General features: G+C 38.9%; 1 protein-coding gene across 1 annotated transcript; it reads right to left on the reverse strand.

Annotated features, from left to right (window-relative positions):
- Positions 1–5: 5 nt before the first annotated feature.
- sycp2 (synaptonemal complex protein 2) lies at positions 6–20,220 on the reverse strand. The gene is made up of 46 exons (XM_051071169.1): positions 19,805–20,220; positions 19,272–19,343; positions 19,056–19,193; positions 18,833–18,966; positions 18,634–18,736; positions 18,511–18,535; positions 17,896–17,981; positions 17,707–17,801; positions 17,572–17,606; positions 17,357–17,499; positions 17,200–17,252; positions 16,793–16,838; positions 16,427–16,531; positions 16,250–16,310; positions 15,813–15,961; positions 15,456–15,530; positions 15,047–15,133; positions 13,969–14,077; positions 13,534–13,691; positions 13,283–13,351; positions 13,016–13,079; positions 12,890–12,926; positions 12,711–12,784; positions 12,140–12,564; positions 11,916–12,043; positions 11,777–11,813; positions 11,629–11,699; positions 11,483–11,528; positions 11,337–11,380; positions 11,169–11,229; positions 10,720–10,885; positions 10,530–10,594; positions 10,256–10,441; positions 9,325–9,504; positions 8,353–8,494; positions 7,421–7,722; positions 6,252–6,545; positions 6,072–6,123; positions 5,678–5,806; positions 4,444–4,640; positions 4,037–4,131; positions 3,557–3,656; positions 3,217–3,275; positions 1,033–1,111; positions 650–706; positions 6–429 (listed from the first exon to the last, which is right to left on the reverse strand). Exons 2-46 carry the CDS (start codon positions 19,293–19,295, stop codon positions 358–360), a joined length of 4,857 nt encoding a protein of 1,618 aa, XP_050927126.1. The 5' UTR covers positions 19,296–19,343; positions 19,805–20,220; the 3' UTR covers positions 6–357.
- Positions 20,221–20,286: the final 66 nt, after the last annotated feature.

A 20,286-nucleotide genomic window follows, 5' to 3' on the forward strand; every position in this document is an offset into this window, starting at 1 on the left:
TTCAATGAGGATTCAGGTTGAGAAGGTATTTAAAAACAATCAAAGGATTTAAATAACCTATATGAATAAATCATGACTTTGCATTAAAAATATTATAGAACCAAGATAATTAAAGACATTGAAGAAGCTTAGTACCTATACTTACTTTCAAAGAACATTAAAATGACTGAATCTGTAATAATAATATCATAACATTTATAGGAACAATCATATAGTAACAACATGTCCAGGTCAGAATAAGCTAATACATTCACATACAATAAAAGCACAACCTGGAAAAATCAACACCTCAGCGTAACGGCTACACTTACATAGCACAGTGAAGTACACAACCTTGTTTACAGTGTCGAGGACAACTCAGAACCTTGCTCCATCAGGAAAAAACAAAGCATGCAGACCTCTCTTCACACTCTGAATCTCCCCCTCTTGCTACAAATGGTACACAAGCACAAAGAAAGATTGAGGAAAGACACTTAATTTCAAACGTTACACAACACCCTCTGAGTCATAAAATATCTCAAGGCTGTGTACTGGTTTTCAATGGAGCATTGTTCTGCTGACAAAGTGAAGGACACAAAATGAAAGACAGATTCAAAGCAAGTCTAATGGTTGAGGTCTAATTCACCCAACCTGTGTCGTGTCCACTTACCATCTCACTGAGGAGTCTGTCCTGAACTGACTTCATATCTTTTCTTATCAGGCACATCTGAAAACAACAGGCAGATCAGCAGGGTTTCAGGGGGTGGGAACATAGAATATAACAGTCAGGACAAGCCGGGCACGAGCTGACACATGAGACAATGAGATAAGCAAAATGTCCTAAAGGCCACTCAGCAAAAAATGAGTGGACAGACAGGTTGACAGGCAGAGGTGACATGCTCTATTCAAAAAAATATATGAACTGTGAATGAACATTCTTTCAGAGATACCTGAGCTCTAGATTTACGAAGCTAATTACAAGTTTAAGACTTGAGCAACACAATGAAGCACAAATTAGATGTCAGTTGTGAAGTTCAGGCCTGAGGGTCAGACCTGGGATGTGAATATTCGCCGCTCATATTCCAAGCTGTGGCACACATTACTCTGGAGGGCTTTCTTCAGGGTCTCATTTCTGGAGGGAAGGAGACAGACAGTCACACAACCAAATACATATAGTTTGTGTTAAAAGGGAACATGACAAACACTTAACACTAAATGCACCATTTCTGAAAACGTATACTTCTGATTTACTTGATAGAACTACAGTGCTTGGTAAGGACTACAGTTTAACCTAAGTGTCTCTACCACTGAACCTCTTAATAGAATGTCAGTGAATCTGGGTGGTACCCGACTCCAAATTTTGTCAGTCAAATCGGATTTGGCTGTTTGATGTGAAGACTCGACTACTCATTCCTTTTTTTCATAAAGATTATCTAGCAATTAGTTTCAGTGATGATTTCAATGTTTTCACTTCATAAAATGATCAGAGAAAGTAAAAAATGGCATTTTGCTCATAGTTCAGGTATGGACACCATAGGTGAGAGCCACAAAAATAAGGCGCACTGCCCTGCCTCTCCAGTTTCGTGGTTTAGCCATTTAAAGACAAGACTCCAAAGTCAAATTTAAAGCCGTTATACATATATGTATAAAGTACTGTGCAGAAGGTTTAGGCACTCTAGATGTTTTTACTCTTATCCTTCATCAGTACCATCAGGGAGGTGTTTGATCAGTCCACATATCACACAGTCAGCATCATAAAGAACCTCAGAGACAAGAAGAACAAGGAATCCTGCAACAGATGGTCTGACCCTCCCAGAGCACTGATCTCAACATCACTTAAGTCAGTCTGAGATTATATGAAGAGACAGAAGACGCTGAGACAGCCTGAATCCACAGAAGAACTGAGGCAACCTCTCCAAGATGCTGGAACAAACTACCTAAGTACAGATGTACTGAGGAGAACTGGAGCTGTTTTAAAGACAGGAGGAGGGGTCATAAGAAATACTGATCTGAGTTAGATTTTTTCTGTTTACTGCACTTTACATGAGGTTAACTGAAGAATAAAATCAATCATGGGATTGGGATTATTTTTGACAGCATCCTCACTTTACCATTAGTGCCTAAAACTGCCTAAAACATTTGCACAGTACTGTATATACATACATACATATATATAGGGCTACTCAGTGCATCCATCGAGAGGACCCCAAGTCGGCTCGCAAAATGTCAGTTGACTCATAACACATACAAATTCCAGGTATAACACAGAGGTAGAAGGAAAACATACACACTACCCCAGGGAGGGGTGAGATAGAGGTTTTTTACATTTATATATATATATATATATATCATATCTGACATATCTGTATCACTTACTGTAATTATGTTTCATAAAATCTCTGCTGTGTGGCAGAATGGCCAAAAAGAGAGAGATACATTAAAACTGTCAGTTTTCCAAAAAAAAAAAAAAAAAAAAAAAAGGCAATGACATGAGTAGGGATGGGAGACTGAGGACAAAGATCATGGGTTCTGACTGAACAAAAAGTGCTTTCACTGACCAGGGGACGCTCACCCTTCTAAAACTATCACTTCTCCAAATTATGGATACAGCAGGATAATATACATGGTGCTTTTTTGGACACAGAACAATAAATGGGGTCAATTCAACGACTGCATATTTATTTTTAGCAAAGTCAGACAAAATAGAAGGTTTATTGTTAGTTACTCATGATCTCCTCAACTGAAGAATAATGTTGAAATCCAAATTTTATCCTAATTCAAGTACTGTCATGGGTGTCCATTCATTTTTAAAAGCCATTATGATCTTAGTATATTTTTGTCATACCTTAACATACATTAACTATGACTGGGCGTTCCAGCCAGAATGGCCTTTTGCTGACAGGCCAGCAGTGGATAATAGTAGGGCAAAGCTTGCTAAATAAACATCCGTGAACTCAGCTTAGTCATATGAGGAAGCACTGGCCAAAAAATAGCTTGTGCTGTGGGGCGCATATCTAGCTTATGATGATAAGCCTGGGGAAAACTTCTTTTCCAGTCAAGCTTTTTAATCCATGTTCCACAGAATAAACAAGTGTGTTATTCAGTCTTTTACAGAGTATTTGGGTTTAAGCCTGTGGGAATTGCATTGATCAGAGTGTGGCAGAAAAGTAGCATCAAACTAACAAAATGGCTCTTTCAGTGCTCACACAAGCACAAATACACAGTCCTAAATTTCACCTTCTGGTTTCCTGCTCCTGGTAAGAATGGAAAGCCACAGTCTGTTTTTTCCAGTGAATCTGTGAAAGAATAGAGATCAAACACTGATCAGACACTGGTCAAATCAACATCAGATGTTTTGTTATAATACTATTACTTTCCACATTCTCTCCAAACTGTTACATAGCTTGTGTGTGTTTGTGTGTGTGTACTTGTATAGCTATGTACCAGTTTGAGACCTCTGGAGTGAGGACATTTTGGCAAAGTTAGACTTTAATGTCTGGTCCTCACTTTCTGGTGTGTGTATGTGTGTGTGTGTGTGTGGGGGGGGGGATACACAGAGAGAGACAGAATAACCTACAGTCAGGTCTTTCTCCATGCTTTTGAGCACAGTGTCATCCTGCTCCAACTTGTGGATCTCGTCCATTAGGACCCTCTGAACCTGTTCAAGCCTCTGAGTCCTGTACAGAGGAGAAAGAATTAACCAGTGAAATAGAAAACTAAAATGAAAAGCAAATTGGATACAAAACACTGAAGAGTTGGAGCCCATTTAATATACAAGTACTTACTGTATATACAGTACTAACAGAGTAAACGTAGAACTGCTTTGGGAAATTAACATTAACTGCTGACCGTAGATTGTACAATTGTTTTCTCTAAGAAACAAACTGGTTGGCAACAGCCATCAAATTAAGTTACATCATGATGGTAAAAAGCATCATGATATAAAATATAATTTTGCAGTTGAGTAGCCAGTGAGACCTGTGGATGGAAAAGTTAGCTTTGTTTTGTTTTCAAAAATAATTACATTACATTGCAACAATTTACAATACTAACTGACCTGTATTTGGTAACTTGCATGTTGAAGGAGGAAACATGTTGCTGCACGGCCTTCAAAGACTGCTTGTTGTAAAGCTCCATCATCTTGTGATGGTTCTGAATACAAGCACATTTTACACAGACAGTGGTTCAGCAAGGTCATAATTTAACATTTCAGTGACACAGGTTTATTAAAAATATAGCTGAGAGGAGGCACGATGTGTTCAAGACAAGTTGTGAGAGTATATAAAGTCGAAAAGATTTTCACTGCTTTCTCAAATACAAATGGCCAGTGGTGTTAGGGCCCTCTTTAAACTGCTTCAGAGAATGGGTAACTACATAATATAGTGTGTCAGTAATGCAAGTATTGCTGCATATTTTCTTGCTCTGCTGACTATATAAATTTGTGTCATTCTGTATTTGTCAAACCTGGAACTTCTTTTTAAGTTCAGCGCTGAATTGCTGGCAGAAGTTACTCGGGTTTACAGCATTTCCTACTGGCAAGTCCAAATCCTCATCCATGTCCATGTCTCCAGCCCCTACTTCAACCTCCCAGTGACTGGAGCTCACTGTATGGAAAGAAGACATGGCCCGGCTCACCTCACCTTCAGCAGGCACCTCAGTGACTGAGGATAACAGACAGATCCACTGATGCATTAGGAAAGACTACTACAGAGTCAAATTCTGGGTTAACACCAAAAATATGATTCATTGTTTAAATTATACAGGCTGCAATTTGTACTTTCTTCCAAAAATAAAAAATAAGTCATCTTCACTGCATGATTACTTTAACAATATCACAAAACATGTTTTGATTAAGCTTCAAGAAATATTTTGTTGTTTATATATACTTTGTACATAATTTAAAATTTAAAGAATGTACCTCACATGTAACTATTACATTATTTTTTATTGTAAGACAACTTCACCTTTATGCTTCTTTGCATTTCTAATGGCAGACACCAGTTTCAAAAAAAGATCCTGATCACAAGATCTCTTCTTTTCCTAACTGCCTGACTGTGAATTAGATGTCTAGTAAAAACTGGGGAAAAGGGCACCTGTGCCATGAGTTGCATTTCTTAGTTATTCTTTCTCAGTTATTCTTAGTATTATGATAATCTTTCCATGGTAACTTTCAAAATTCTATCCTTTGGTCTGCTTCCCTTGTTTTCCTCTTCTTCTAAACTACTTTGCTCTCTCCAGCACTGGACCTGACCATGAGGTCCAGTTGCTGAAACAATGAGGAAATATAATTATCACCTCATTGGAGTCGCTGCCAATATCAGAAGTAAAACTATGAAAAATATTGCATTTAAACACCTCTGTGTGTGTTAATTTTGTAACATAAAGTGTGTAAATGATGATTTAAGAAGTAATTTATCTTCAAGGTACCTCATGAGATCCAACTGACCTTAAATACAGAGGATCACCTTGAAAACCGGTAAAAACAAGCTTTGTTGATATAAGTTTTTTTTTTTTTAATCTTTAACACAATCTCTTTTTCAAGGGAGTAATGATGGCACACATTCCCCATGTTGTCCTTTGTGTGGTTTATGTAAATGTTTTTCAGGTTTTCCATTAAAGAGGAACTGATTTCTAGACTTTCTCCCATCTGGACATGATGCTGAATTTACCACTAATTACAACAAGTAACATGTCTTACAGGACTTGAACAACTTCTTTGGCTTCATCCGAGGAGAATGCTGCCCTCTCATCTTGCTTTTCTTCCACTCTTGCTTGTCATCTTCCTCAGAATTACTGGATAAGGAGATGTGGCGCTTGCGACTGGGTCCTGTAACAAGAACCACAAGTTACAATGCATCACCCATTATATGACCGATTCCTAACAAAGGGACTTCCTCTAAAATATATCAGTGATTAGCTGTTGGAGGCTCAAATAAGGGCATTTGTGCTCATAATGACTATTTCATTAGTTGTAATTTTCTATATAATTGTAAAGATGAGCAGGGAATATAGCTGTGGGGTCAGGTTTGTAGTAATTGAGAAATCCAGTTCGTAACTGTGACAGACTGAGCTGAACACAAAAGGTGTTTTACCTGAGACAAGAATCTGTGCAGGCTTTATGTCTCGGTCTGATGGTGGTGTTTTCTGTCAGAATGGACAGTAATGCATTAGTCAGGTGTAATTCAGTAATTCATTTGTGGCCTTTCAGTACTCTCATCCATTTCATCCATCATACAATCATAAAACATAAAGTGTAGTAAAGCCCATCCTACCTCTACTTTATGAGATACAGTCAGAGCAGAATTAGGGCTGTCTTTAACTCTACTAGTGAGCACTGATGACTTAGTTGATGATTGGCTTTGTGAAACCTGGGAAACTACTGAAGACACTTTACTAAATCCATAAAGGCAGCCACGGTTGACAGTGTCTTCAGGGAATGGTGACCGAGGAGGAGAGGGCATGGACGGCTTGTCCAGCTCAAAGAATGTGGATGTCAACAGGGGCCCAGTGGATCGAGACAAAGGAGATCGAGGTGCTGGGGACAGACACTGCTGTATTGGACTTATCTGGAAACAAATAGAGGAATGGAGATGGGCAAAAATTGATGGGAGAATGATGGACAAGAAGAAATATGACAACTCAATTAGTGGTTATCTAATCACTATGCCTGTTATGGATTAGTGACAGTTAAATGATACAGGCATTTTCCTCAATGCATTAAGAGCCACAGATGAAGTGATGAAGTGTGGCGGCACTATTCTGCCTAGAGTTAAATAGGTCATTTCAATCATGCTACTTAATCATTCAGAATCTCATGTGTAATTCCAACATTTTCTACATAAATACAGGATGTATTTATTAGGAAAAGCTGAATTCCTCAAATAGCCACTTCAGACTTACAGTTCCACACATTCACCCCTGATATAATCTCAGTCATCTAGTGTTAACCCTGGCAAATGTTAGCAGTTAACTCAATGGTTGAGGAGGGATGTGTGTGTGTTACTTCTTCACTTTCTCTGCCCACGTTTTCTCAGCTGGTCTGGGAATTTCAAATAGCAATGCTCAGGTCACAGACCTGCCTCTTTAAGTTCCAGGTTACTGTTTATGAATGCCTCCAGTCATCTAATAATTCACACCTCCATTCATGTCACTCTAGTGATTCTCACATGACTATCGAGTGGCGTCACTGACCTCCACGTAGCGTAAAGGTGTGCGATTCACTCAAACATGTTAAATACCAGGGAACTGCTCACCACTCATTAGATTCAAGTCCAGCTGCAACTGACAACCATAACATATTCTAGACTATACTGCTCAGATATACAGTATATCATAAAGGAAAAAAGAATCATCCTACATTAAAAACTCTCTGAATGTGATTCTAACCTTTCACACAAAATCCATGAGAACTACATAAGATGTCAGAAAGGTGTTGTTTTACCTTGGCTGCACTAGGTCCAATGGGAGGATTGGGTACAGGGGTTTGACCTCCCAGTGAAGGGAAAAAGGGGTCAGACTGGATGGATTGAGTCTTGGATGTGTTGTGCTTCTTTTCTGCTTCATAGAAAGAGGAGGGCTTGAAGTTTCCTTTACTGCTGACTGTAGAACAAGGTTTGGGTAGCAGCAGGATTGGCGAGGGGGTGTCCTGGCAGGCAGGGTCAGGGGAGGCAGGGAGTGGGGATCCCCGCGGGGTGAGGATAGGGGAGCAGGTCAAACCCAAGGTTGGAGCTGACCTCTCGGCAGCTGTGAGGGTCCAAAATAAGCACAGATGTTCAAACAGCTGGCCTCAGAAGTTGAACAGAGGGCAAAAGGTCAATATATACATGCTTTTCTACATATCAATTTACAGTTGAAGGTTATAGAGCAATAGGCCATTTATGTAAGAGTTTTAAAACTTTCTGCATAAAGGTGGTCAGAGTGAAAATGAGTGTAGTACATTCACAGAATAATATACTGAATGTTTTACACTTACAGGGGTTACGATCAACACTGAATTGACAGAGTAAATGCTTTACAGTGCAACAGTTTTGGTTTTGGGTGAAAAACATTCCTTTGTACACATATCTATTTCAGGTTCTGGCCTTCAAAATAAAAGTGATAACTTTCTTTTTCCCACCAGGGCACCACTTTATCAGCCACAAGTGGACTGAGATTAATTCAGGCCCTCATATGACAATGTTTGTCAATGACTGAAAACAATTTTAGCCACCAATGCATCAAAAAGGCTATTAAGTAACACATGTGGCCACTGTGATGGAATTAATAAACCATTTGAACCGCCATGAAACATGTAACAGACATTAGCTGATGTCAAATAAGTCAAATGACTGTTATCTAACTCTGATGTTGGTGAGAGTCTTTCCACAGTCTTACATCTCATCCTCTCGATGAAAGGAGGGGACAGACAGAACGAGGTCTGGCGGGCAGCCCAGGAATCCTTCAATGCATTCATCTGTTCTTGGACATTTTTTTTGTTTAACTTCAAACTTTGTTGAAGAACATTTTCAGGCCTCTGCTGCGGAAAAACAAAGTGTTTCTGTTTAATATAAGGATCAATGAACACAAAACCCATTCAGGACCACAATGCACAAGTGCATGTTCAAGCCCACTTCTCATTTCAAGCTCGATGCAGCTAAAAAGTAACATATTGATATTTTTACGCCTTTGATGTTAAGTCATATACAATACTCTAGTATCAAGATATGCATACATTCAATCTTTTGCACAGACCAGCACAACATTTTCTAATGCATCTTATAAGGATTACATACATTCTTTCATCTGTCTGAATAACTATGTCAACATACACATTTACACATTTGATGTGTTAAGTCTTTATAAAGATCCAGGGGTGCTCCATGTCCATGGTATGTAAATACTTAAACTGCAAGGATCTGCTAAAATCTTAATCTTTCAGTTTTCCAATAAGATGAGAAGTGTTCTAAACAACATAATCAGCACATAATCAAACCAGAAGTCTTGTATATTTGTCAGAGATCAGTATGATAAGCTAACATGATGTGTGGCCTGTCAACAAGCTTTACAGCTGAGAAAAGTTGCCTGTGGCTGAACTTTTTTGCCATTGCCTGCCAAAAGTCAATCTGATTTCCACCCTTTATTGTTTTCCTGCCAATTTGAGTTTCTTTCAAAAACATTAGCTCTAAAAGCAGTATATAATGGTTGGAAAACAACTGAAACCATCTGTGGAATTGAAACTGAAACTGAGCTCTGATGTAGTTGTTTTCAAGCTTCTTGTTGGTTTTTGATGGATGCTATTTAATACATGCTTCACTGCTGGCTTTGTTACCATGATAACATGAAATATTTAAACTCTGTGACCTTTACCTTGGAAGTGGATGGCTGTTCTGACACTGACTCTGATTCTGACTCTGACTGGCTGCTATGATGGTTGCGCTCTGGCTTCATGTAGCTTCTGGCTGGTTGTTTGCTGGCAGACTTTTTCTTCATAGTGTGTGCAGCCTCATGAGCTTTCTCAGTATTCTCCAGACGATCAGACAAAGAGTTCTATTTTGAGACGACAAAGAGTATGAACTTAGTCTATTTGCAATGTCAATAAAATCAACTGCTTTTTAAAAAATCATATTACAAAGAAACAGACATTCGACTGTGTGTGCTCCCAATAGCATGACTGAAAGGCACCAGTGTTTTAGCTGTTTTGTTTGGCTTTGTTTTTAAGGTACTTGTCTTTTGAACAATTAAATTCACTTGTTCAGAATATTTATTTTAAATGATTGTTGCTGATAGTAGTAGTTAATTAAAATGTTGACACAATTTGCTGGATATCTGCACTGAGCATATTACGTTGTGTGTATGATGAAGAGAGATCCAGATGTGTGTGTGTGTGGGGAGGACTAACACACAAAAAGTTGTTTCAATGTTTTATCGCGGTTTTGGAGCCTTGATGTAGTTTGCTGTCTTTACACCATGTGTAAATCATTGTACTGCAACTGTGCAACACAGTAGGTGACACCTTTGACTGCATTAAGGATGGTATTATCATTTCTTGTACTATTTGAAGTTAAGATGACTGCTCCACTTCACTGCTAACTTTGACCACACAGATCACATAACATCACTTTATCCAACAAAGCACCAAAATGGTAAATGGTATAAGGAGATCCACATTAGTTAATAATTCAGATACAGGATATCCATGTGCATACACAACAAGAAAAACTATCTATATTATTTGCTCAGCTGTATTTCAAAAGAGGACAAAGGTAAAATATACAAAAGATATAAGGAGATCTTTTGCCTTGGGACCAGAAGGCCTCTCTGATTCTGACTGGCTGTCATCAGTGTCTGGCTCCCTGTAGCTCTTGGTGAAGGTGGCTGCAGCTCTCTTGGGTCTCCTGCCTGCTGCATGTGGTCTGTTGGGAGTTGCTGCTGGCTTCACTGTCTTCTTTGGCTGCTCCACTCTCAGCTTCACACTGGGCTTCTTCTGCTTAAACAACAATGACACACTGTGGCTGACTGTGATATTGCATTACAGGCTTAAAGTATATTTACAAAAAATAATGCTGCCTTACTTTATTGGGTTTGGAATTGCCCTTTACATGTTTTGGGGTGGGTGGTGGTAAATTTGGGGATTTATCTGCAAAGAAAAAAGGCTTGTCCTGTTTATGGATATCTAATAGCTTTACATAATCGTATTAACATACAGTCTTAATATAATTCGTTTCAGATTGAAAGCATGGATGCATGGCTTCAAGGGCTTACATGAAGTCTGAGGTGACACAGCCTTAGGCTTGATGGGTGCCTGCCTAGAGTATTTGGTGACTTTGGGTTTTGGTTTCCTGCTTGACTCTCTCAGCCAGCTGACCTCTGTCATGACGTAGTCTATATCTGTGTCACTGAACAAATGCTTTTTCACATACCGCTTGTCCTATCACACATAAGGTAGCAGGAGACAGAAAAAGAGAAAGAGGGAAGAAAAAGAAAGAGATGCTTTATTGGTCAACACGTGTGCAGTTATTTTTATGTTGCATCTTGCCTGTACAGTAGCTTTTTTTGAAAATGGAAACATTTTGGAATATTTGTGTGCTTTCCTTCTTATTTCACACAAGAGCAGAATTATAGTACAGATGCAGCAAGCATACAGACAAATATACACATAGCTGCAGCTTATAGTACTTATAATATAACACTACTGAACAATGAAAGTATACTTTTGTCACAGGTTGTCCTTTCTTGGTTGTGCTGTGGAGTACTGAGGAGTCATGGATGCCACTGTCAAACAATATAGGGAATTTGAAATTAGACAGATTTTAACACAAAATCTTGGCTGCATTTCTTGAAAAATAAGCCTACATGCTATTGTCATCTGTCAGACCTACCTGCTTGACATGGCAGAAGTGTCAGTGAGTGTTTTGTCCTTTCCCTAAAGAGCAATAAATCAGACTTTAAACACCACAGTGGCATATCAGGTACTCCTGTATAAAACATGCAAAGATATAAGATAACTAACATTAGCAATATTTACCTTAATACTCAATGGTGGATCAATGCTGAATGCAAAAATATCCTTTCTGTTCAACAGAAAAAAAGGTATTGTATACATTATAAAATGCACTGAAAGCCACTGAAATATTCAAATTTGCCTCAGATGTTTAGATTTAACTGTATTACTTCTTCCCCGAAGAGTTGTTTGCTGTTTTGTTGTAGGATTTCTTTTGGCTTACAGCTCCAGATACATCTCTCTATAGCAGATAAAGATCATCTTTAGTAAATCAAGAAGAGAGTGACTCCAGTTACTCCTAACCATATGATCACTTACTTTAGCACTTGATAACCAGCTCGTATTGAAGATCTGCCTATTACAAAAACAAATCACTTAGTGGCACGGCTATGCTAGCAATGGCATTTCTTCATTTACATACATTATGCCCTACAACATTGAACACTGATGTGCATACCTGTTAACAAGAGGAGGTATCCAGCTGGAACTGATCTTTTCTGCTGTATTTTTTGCTGTGTATTGGGATTTACTCTCATAATGGCTAGAGATGAGCTTCACCATGCTTCCTGCAACCTCTGCATCTCTCTGAGTAGTACCAATAGAAGGTGTAAGAATCATGGTATACAACATCAGGAACCTCAGAATGGACACTAAGTTGCTTAAAGTTTACATATTTCATACCTTCTGTTTGTTTGAAAGGGCCTTGTTAGTTCCAGCCTTAACATTAGGTGGTATTCTCTCTTGCAGAGCTCTGGTTGTGGGGGCCTTGACTGGAGCCTTGTTTTGCGCAGCATTTGCTTCAAGCGACATCTGGCCTTTGCTCTTCCCTTTGGTTGGGCCATTTCTCTGGTCCTGCTGCACTTTGGGAGTGCACAGAGTGGAAGCATACTGGTCTGCAGAGCCTTGGCCTTTAGAGTCGCCTGTGATATCAGAGCTTTTTCTCCGGTGTGCAGCTGTCTTGTGAGGTTGCCGATCTTGGTTATCCTCACTGAGGACCTGCTGCAGACGCTGGGTGAGTTCAGTATGGAGCTGCTTTTGGCTGATTGGGCCTGTGCCAGGAACTGATGACGGGTGCTCCTGCTGTTGTACCGAACTTGAATGAAGCTCTAAAGAGAAAAAAAAATTGAAGAAAAGAAAACATCAAAAAATGTGATAACATCAATTTTTTCCCCTAGGTTTTGTGTGTTTCTAGCTATTAATGTGCAAAACATTTAGTGTCTTTGTGAAGCTATTTGATGACTTCTTTGCTTACCAGGTCTGTGCAAAGTATTTATTTTCTGTGTGGGCATCATTAACATTTCAGAAACTGACAGTTTGTTCCAAGATCTGCAATTTGAAGACATAAACAAAACACGAATACATGCAACATGCAATCAGAGCACTGATGGTAGTACACCTGCAAAGAGTATGTTTGCTTCTCACAGTGCTTACATGTTTCTCACAGGTTGGGTGTCAGGCACAAAACTGTCTGTAAGTAAAAAGATCAAGGGTGGGTTCAAGAGTCTCTGAAAAATAATGGTGAAGCATTTCTGCGATAAGCTAAAATCAAAACAATACCCAGAGATTGTTCGTCTCCATATCCAGCTTGAACGATATCTCCTGCTTTTGCCAAAGGTACGTTCTGTGAGACAAGCAGAGACAACAAATGTTAAGTGAACAATATGGTTTATGTAAACAGAATTTTCCTTACGCTCAAACAACATATCAAGGACCGTAAGGTAAAATTATATAGGTTAGCAGCCTCAAACATTATCTGGGCTTAGTGTTATTACCTTGATAGTTAGTATATGTATATTTAAAAACATAATAATTTGGTGATATTACCTTTTTGTGTTTGTCAACCTTGTTCTTACTGGCCTGTTTGGAAGCCCAGCTCTGTAGAGACATATGTTTCTGAGACAGAGAGTACTGAGGTAAGGTTTCATTCCAGAAGCAAAATTAATTTCATATTTTGCATACCATGAGATCACATTTTTTGGCTTGCTGTAGACAGACTATTCAGAGCTGTAGACTACTCTGAATATTTATACAATGCGTAGTGTGTTAAATTCAGCATATTCTGTTATGTGTCATACCTGCTCTATCATGCCACCTGCTGTTGTGCTGCTGGGTGTTGTGTCATGACTGCAAGTCTTAGCAGTCGTCCTCAGCTCTCCTAAGTATGATTCACCTTGCCTATCACACGAACGAACCATCTTCAACAACGGTTTCCCTTTACCCTTGGCTAGAGTGTCTAAAAGGGATGGAAGAGCAGTGATATAAGTGAGAGTTAGATCTACATGCCTTGCTTTAACTTATTTCTGCATACAATAAGACACTGAGAAAGATAGAATAGAAAAGTAATAAGAAGCTTCCCGTCAAGCAAGACAAACTGCCTAGAATGCTTTGGCCGATAATACTGTGAATGTGAATATGGATACGATGAGAATCTTGATGATACCGTGACGACAATTAAATAATATTTGATCTGGCTTGACAGCAATTCTTTCTAGTTTCTAGTTTCCACATACTTGATGCCTTAACAGCAGAGAGGGAGCTGGCAGCATGTACACTTCCTCCTGCACTATTGCAGATGAAGTTGGTAGACTCTGAAATCCTCATCTTGGCTGGGGTCACCGTCTGGATGGAAAATCAGAGTGACTATGTCTGTGAATCTTTTGTGGGGCCTCCTTAAATGGTCAATTTAAATGTGATGTTCAAATGATCCCATATAGATAATTTACATATTAATTTCACATGAAGTTAATGTCACAGGATCACCAACAGAATTAAAATATAGAAATTCTGCAGTCAGTAAGGAGTGTCTTTTCTCGGGGTGGCTGTGGTTGTCAGCTGATCAGAGAGTGAATAGTTCAATCCCTGGCTCCTCCCGTCCGTGCGCCAAAGTATTCTTGGGCAAGATACTGAACCCTGAGTTGTCCCTTAGGTATCACAGGTGTGTGAATGGTGTGAATGTTAAGAGCACTTAATGTATAATACAAGTACTGTATGAATGTGTCTGTGAATGGGTGAATGTGACCTGTAATGTAAAGCACTTTGAGTGGTTGATATGACTAGAAAAGTGCAATATAAGTGCAGTCCATTCCAGCAGAATGCTGAATTGATACCTGTCAGCAAAACATCTTAACCTGATATAGTTGGTTCCCTTGCTTTTTACGCCCCCTACTGGCCTTGACAGCTTATTTCTAAAGCAGTTCAGTTGGTAACAGAATGCCAGGTGTACACTTTCAATTTAACCAACAATTGCACTTTTTGAGTGATCTACTATATTCATTTTTTCATGAGGAAAATAAATAATAAAGGGTAGTATGTAGGTACAAATTAGATTTTTTAATTGATTTGACTGACAATCTCAAGTGCAGTCAACTAAAAGCATAAGATTTTGCCACTCTCTTAACCATCCTTAATCTCTTTTTTCTCAAACACTTTACTCTTGAGTCAGCATTTGTAGACATAAAGCATGGTGCTGTTATGTATTGTATAACACCTGACAAATCTACTCTGTGTGTTGAGTTAAAGTATATCATATTTTTGAGTTAAGAAATATAATACACATATCTGATTTCATATACAATACAAAACTCTTACCTGTACAGGTGCAGATGGGGAAGGTAAAATGTATCGGGCAGTATTTTTCTCACTTTCACCAAGGGAGAACTGGCTCTCTGGAACAACCTCCATGGAGAATGGCATGAAGTACAAACATAGAAACATCACACTGCTGTAATGCTGGTTTGCATTTACAGAGCCTTTTCAGAATGCTCAAAGCAGTTCTGATAAAACAATATCATATTAATGTAAACCTCACCACTATAAATGTTTGTAGCTAGTTAGAGACAATTTGATCTGAGCTCAGCCCATCACAAACCTTACTTGAGCCCATCACATAAATGGGCACCTAACCATCACTAGTTTCACACATTTAGGCATCTTTAATGACCACATTAATCATCACAGCTGTCCACTGAGAGCATTATGTTAACTGATCATTGCTTACCTGGGAGATGTTCTCTTCCATTATGATTTTGACTGTAGTCTTCACCACAGATGTGCCTGTCTTTCCTACAAAGCTCTGACAGGAAGACATGCTTGTGAATGTAGACTGTCAAATTGAACAAGCAAGCAGAAAAACAAGAATGTTGTGGGTTTCATATTTTCAAGTTTTTAATCACAATGAACAGTTGAAACTGAAAAAAGGCACTTTTTTCACAGGATGCCAAATCCTTCTCATTGTCATTATTACATCTCTGACATTTACTGGTTATGTATCTTGGTCTAACCAAAAAAAAAACTTCATAAATATTCATATTGGTATTGTGACCCATAAGGGTAGAGTGAATAAACCATGGCCTACTTTGTTTTTGCTGTATCCATAGACGCTACCCACAGCCTGCAGGACATCCAAGGATGAGCTAAAATGGATGGTAAGACTTGACCCTTCAACTGCACTGATTACCACAACCTCTGACAGTTTTAAGTGCAAGACTTTCCTCTTGCCCTCCTCTGGAAATAGAAAAGTTTTATACAGTGGTCACACACACACATACACAAATGAAAAGAGGATATTATCTTCTTTAAGCTCAGTGTTACTATTTATTGTGTTATTCTCTTTGACAGATAAAGACATAACTCTATTAAACTGTGTGTCAAGTGCTTTTTTCTGAGTGGGTGGATGGACTGAATACCATAATACACTATGCAGAACTTTCTTTGCTGTTCAGATGAAATCCTCAGGTAATGAGGGCCGAGCAAGGGTAAATATTAGTGCAGTTGTTTCTGTGTTTTGCTTACCTGTAACTGTGTAACTGTGGACTTCATTCTCATTAATACAAATTGTTTCCCACTGGCCCTCCTAAATGAAGGGGAAACCACTCTAAATTAAACGGCCACAGATGTCTCCTTAAGATTTTGTTACTATAGCTGTAAGTAATACAGCACTTTTTAGCTGATTATTAATCTTGAGGGTACCTGTGCCTCTTCAGCAGCCAAAGAGAAGTAAAAGGAGATGCTGTGGCTGCCAAGGTTGAAGTCGATCCAGAATTCTTCCAGCTTCTCATCAGCGGGCATCAGCAGCTGACAACATAACCAAAGGTCCTTTCAACACACCTAATAAGCTTAGATGTACTCGGGAATACATTATGGATTGTGACATTTCCCCTTAGAGGCAAATTAATTGTACCAAGAAGGCAGAGGCATCTTGATAAATTCTATCTTATTGTCTCAGACTCAGACAGAGAGAACCTGTACTTGTTCCTATGTATCTTTGGACATCGACTAATGCTTTATTTATTTTTTTCCTCCCATTTTTAGAACCATAGAAATCCTGATACTGACCTCATGCTTGTCCAGATAAACTTCCAAACAAGGGTAGGAATACACTCTACAGCACAGAGAGAACATTGTAATTCAGTTATGTGCATCTGTTCCCAGCAATGCATGTGTTCACTAACTTTGTCCTCTCAACAGCTTCCAAATGCTGTATATGGGTAGAGAATTTATTAAAAAGAAATCAGCTGACACAGAATTACACAGCTGCTTATTCTGTGGATGCTTGTTATCCCTGTGAAAAAAAGTTAAATTATGACCAAAACATTCTTATTCACTCTGTCATTGTGCTCAAAGGTGAGTCAAAGGTGTGAAATAACAGATAATTGAAATATTCTTTTGAATGCCAAACCTAATGACCCATCAAGCTCCCCAGACCAGGTCTTGGGAAACACTGCGCTATGGTATGTATGTACCTTCTCTTGTCTCCCTGCATCCCATTCACCAAGTTCAGAAACTTGCGACAATCCTGAAATCATACACATTTACATTCAATTCTATATAACCTGTTATAATATTACTACAATGCAGCCACAAAATATAAATGCTATGAGATATATTGAAAAATTTTACCGTCTCAAACTCAGAATCACTGATCTTGGCAAAAGCACTGGCCACGTGCTCCATGGTGAACCATCGATCTGCCAGCTTCCTCCTCTGGTCAGAATTGGCCATCCTGCACAATGCCTCCATCAGGGCTGTCTGCAAGTCATAATCTAATACAAACAAATCTTATGTATGGTTCTGGGGGAAAAAAGTAGAGACTGTACTTCTTATAAAACACTTACCACCACTCTCCAATATCTGACCAGCTAATTTGACCCTGTAGAAGTACAGTGAACAAGCCAAAGTTCATGAGGATGTGGATATTGTGAAAAATGAGAGATAATGATCCTTGCTATGAGGAAACTACCCAGACATACATGACATCTGAGGCATCCTGTGATGTTAGGATCTTCTTCTCTTTCTTAAGCTCCACTGGGATTTTGTCCAGAATTAAGTTAAATTTACGAATTGCCTGTTAGAACATTATTAGCAAGTTAATTTATGAGCATAGACCTGACAGTTTTAAATACTACTCTGAGAAAGCTGTTATTCAAATTATTTCAAACCTCCTTCTGGATCAGAATGTAGATCCTGGGGTCCACTCCCAATTGGCCAACAGGATAAAGGAAGGACTCTGTGATTTTGTATGTTCCTGAAAACAACATACAGTGGTAATACTGTGAATAGAGACATATTTAAACTTTTTTTAAAAATGCATAGATTCATCGTGAAATTGTGTAAGTTTAAGCTTTAATATGTTTCGAAGAAGATTGTCTCATATGCTAAATGCTTATTATCTTTCGTCTAAATATTCTCCTACAATCTTTCTGCCAATAAGGAACAGAGTTACCTCAAAACAATATGGTATTATTAAGTATTACAAGCTCCCGATTTGACAGTGATCTCAAACAAGTGGGATAACGGGACAAAAATTACAAATGTGTGAGGAGAATTAAACACTCACTATCTGTGGAACAAACAAAGAGATTCTATAAGTAATACTGTGACTTCAAGATTATGATTTTATGATATTCAAGATTTGTTGGATGAATAATGAAGTTCCTTAATATTCAACAATTCAAGGTGGAATGTCAATTGCCACATGAATCCTAAAAAGAGCTAACTGAAGATGAAACACACATGCTGAGGTACAAATGATGAGGAGAGATGTACACGCGTACCCTCTTTGCATGCTTCATGAACCACCTGCAACAGAAAGGAAGGAAAACAGTTTTTCGTAACAGACACTAACATTACTGTTTTTTTGTAATAGAAAGTGTGTTTTACTGTAGACATTAACTCACCATTAGAGCATCAAAGAAGTCCTCAGAAAGGTTGAACAAGGTCTCATCCCACTGTGGGCCACACTGGATCCACAGCTGCCTGCATTTTTCAAACCACTGCACCATGTGCATAAAAACAGGTACAATCAGCAACTGATTAAGTACATTTACTTAGACAACACTCACACACAGGGTGTCTGTATATAATAGGTGTATACTTATCTTTTCAATCAGGCCATGGCCTATTATTCCTGATAGCCCCTGGCCAACACCAGGTAGTTTCAGGTTTGTCCCACAGTTGAGGAGGATAGAGAGACCCAAACTGGCTCCTCTGAGGTCTTTTTGGTCCAAGCACTACATAAACGGTACAGACATAGTTTCATTAAACTGACAATGTTCAGAACATTGTGGCATGTTAGTGAGTGTGCTGTGCCAGTTCTTACCCTGCAGACGAGTTTATCCAATCTGGTGAGAAACTGTTGAGAACATTTTATGGGGATCCCTTCAGTTATCTCCCCCAAGAATATATCCAGTGCGTGGACATCCCCACTCTTTAACACCTCTTCAATGGCTTTCTCCAACTGCGCATGAAAAGGGTTTAGGATTTAGGAAACGTTACAGTAATGCGGGTAAGATAAGTTTAAGGACTGCATTCCCACCTGTGTATTCTGACCCGGTGCCATTCTTATTTCCGAGGAACTGTCACTCGGTCTCTGTTGTCTTCAGAAAGACTGTAACAGAAAATTACAATCAACCTACCAATCTTAACGCCATTTGAACAAGAAGTCCCCGTGAACAGTTGGCGTAACATAGTATGACTGGCTGAGTAGGAGGGATTTTCGAACCGTTAGTGAAATGTTTGAACATGAATTAGCTATCCGCTGACAAGCTAATATTTTCACATTAAACTATGAACACTGGCATCACAAACCTTTTAAGATCCTTTATATAGCTGTTATGGTACACATAATTTGACATTAAGTAGTATTTCGAACTATCTTTCTTGCCCCATTTATGACCTCATCACTCCACAGTAAAATGCTACCCCGGGAGGGTTAGCTTGAGATACGCGCTGCTAATGCTAGCTAAAGGTAATCTAGCTAACACTTATTATTATTTCCGACTATAACGGCCACTGAACGACTGAAATCGTTTGAGGAAACGGTATCAGATTTTGTCTAACGTTACTTACTTTGCTGTCAAAAAACATGATACTTCTTTCTTTGACAGTTTTTCAATTAGCCCAGCTCGAAACGCGCGAAGTTTCTCCGTTCATCGCGCAGGCGCAAGGCGGGCCCCTGACGTCCCACAGTCTCCTCTTATCAACAAGGATTTATTCAGCTTCTTTTTTTTTTTTCTTCTTTTTTTTTTTTCAAGGAAAGGGTGATACACGTGTCTCCGGTGTTCTGTCCGTGCTTAATCCAAAGCCGGCATCTACCTGTGTGCTGGCTGGTACAATAAGTACATATAAACACTTAAACAAAGATGAAATAACAATTATTTTGTTAAAACTCAGCGACTACATTTCCCATGAGCTTTGGCAGCCCAGGGTATCGTTGTTACCGTGGCTACATGTCCTTGGGGTGGGTTCAGGTTTGGTTACTACCATGTATCCATGATTACTACAGAGAACTTTCTCACAGCAACTGTTCCTACTGCTGGACATACACTAGA

This window comes from Lates calcarifer, linkage group LG6 (assembly GCF_001640805.2).
Source record: "Lates calcarifer isolate ASB-BC8 linkage group LG6, TLL_Latcal_v3, whole genome shotgun sequence".
In the NCBI taxonomy this organism is placed as follows: Eukaryota; Metazoa; Chordata; class Actinopteri; family Centropomidae; genus Lates; species Lates calcarifer.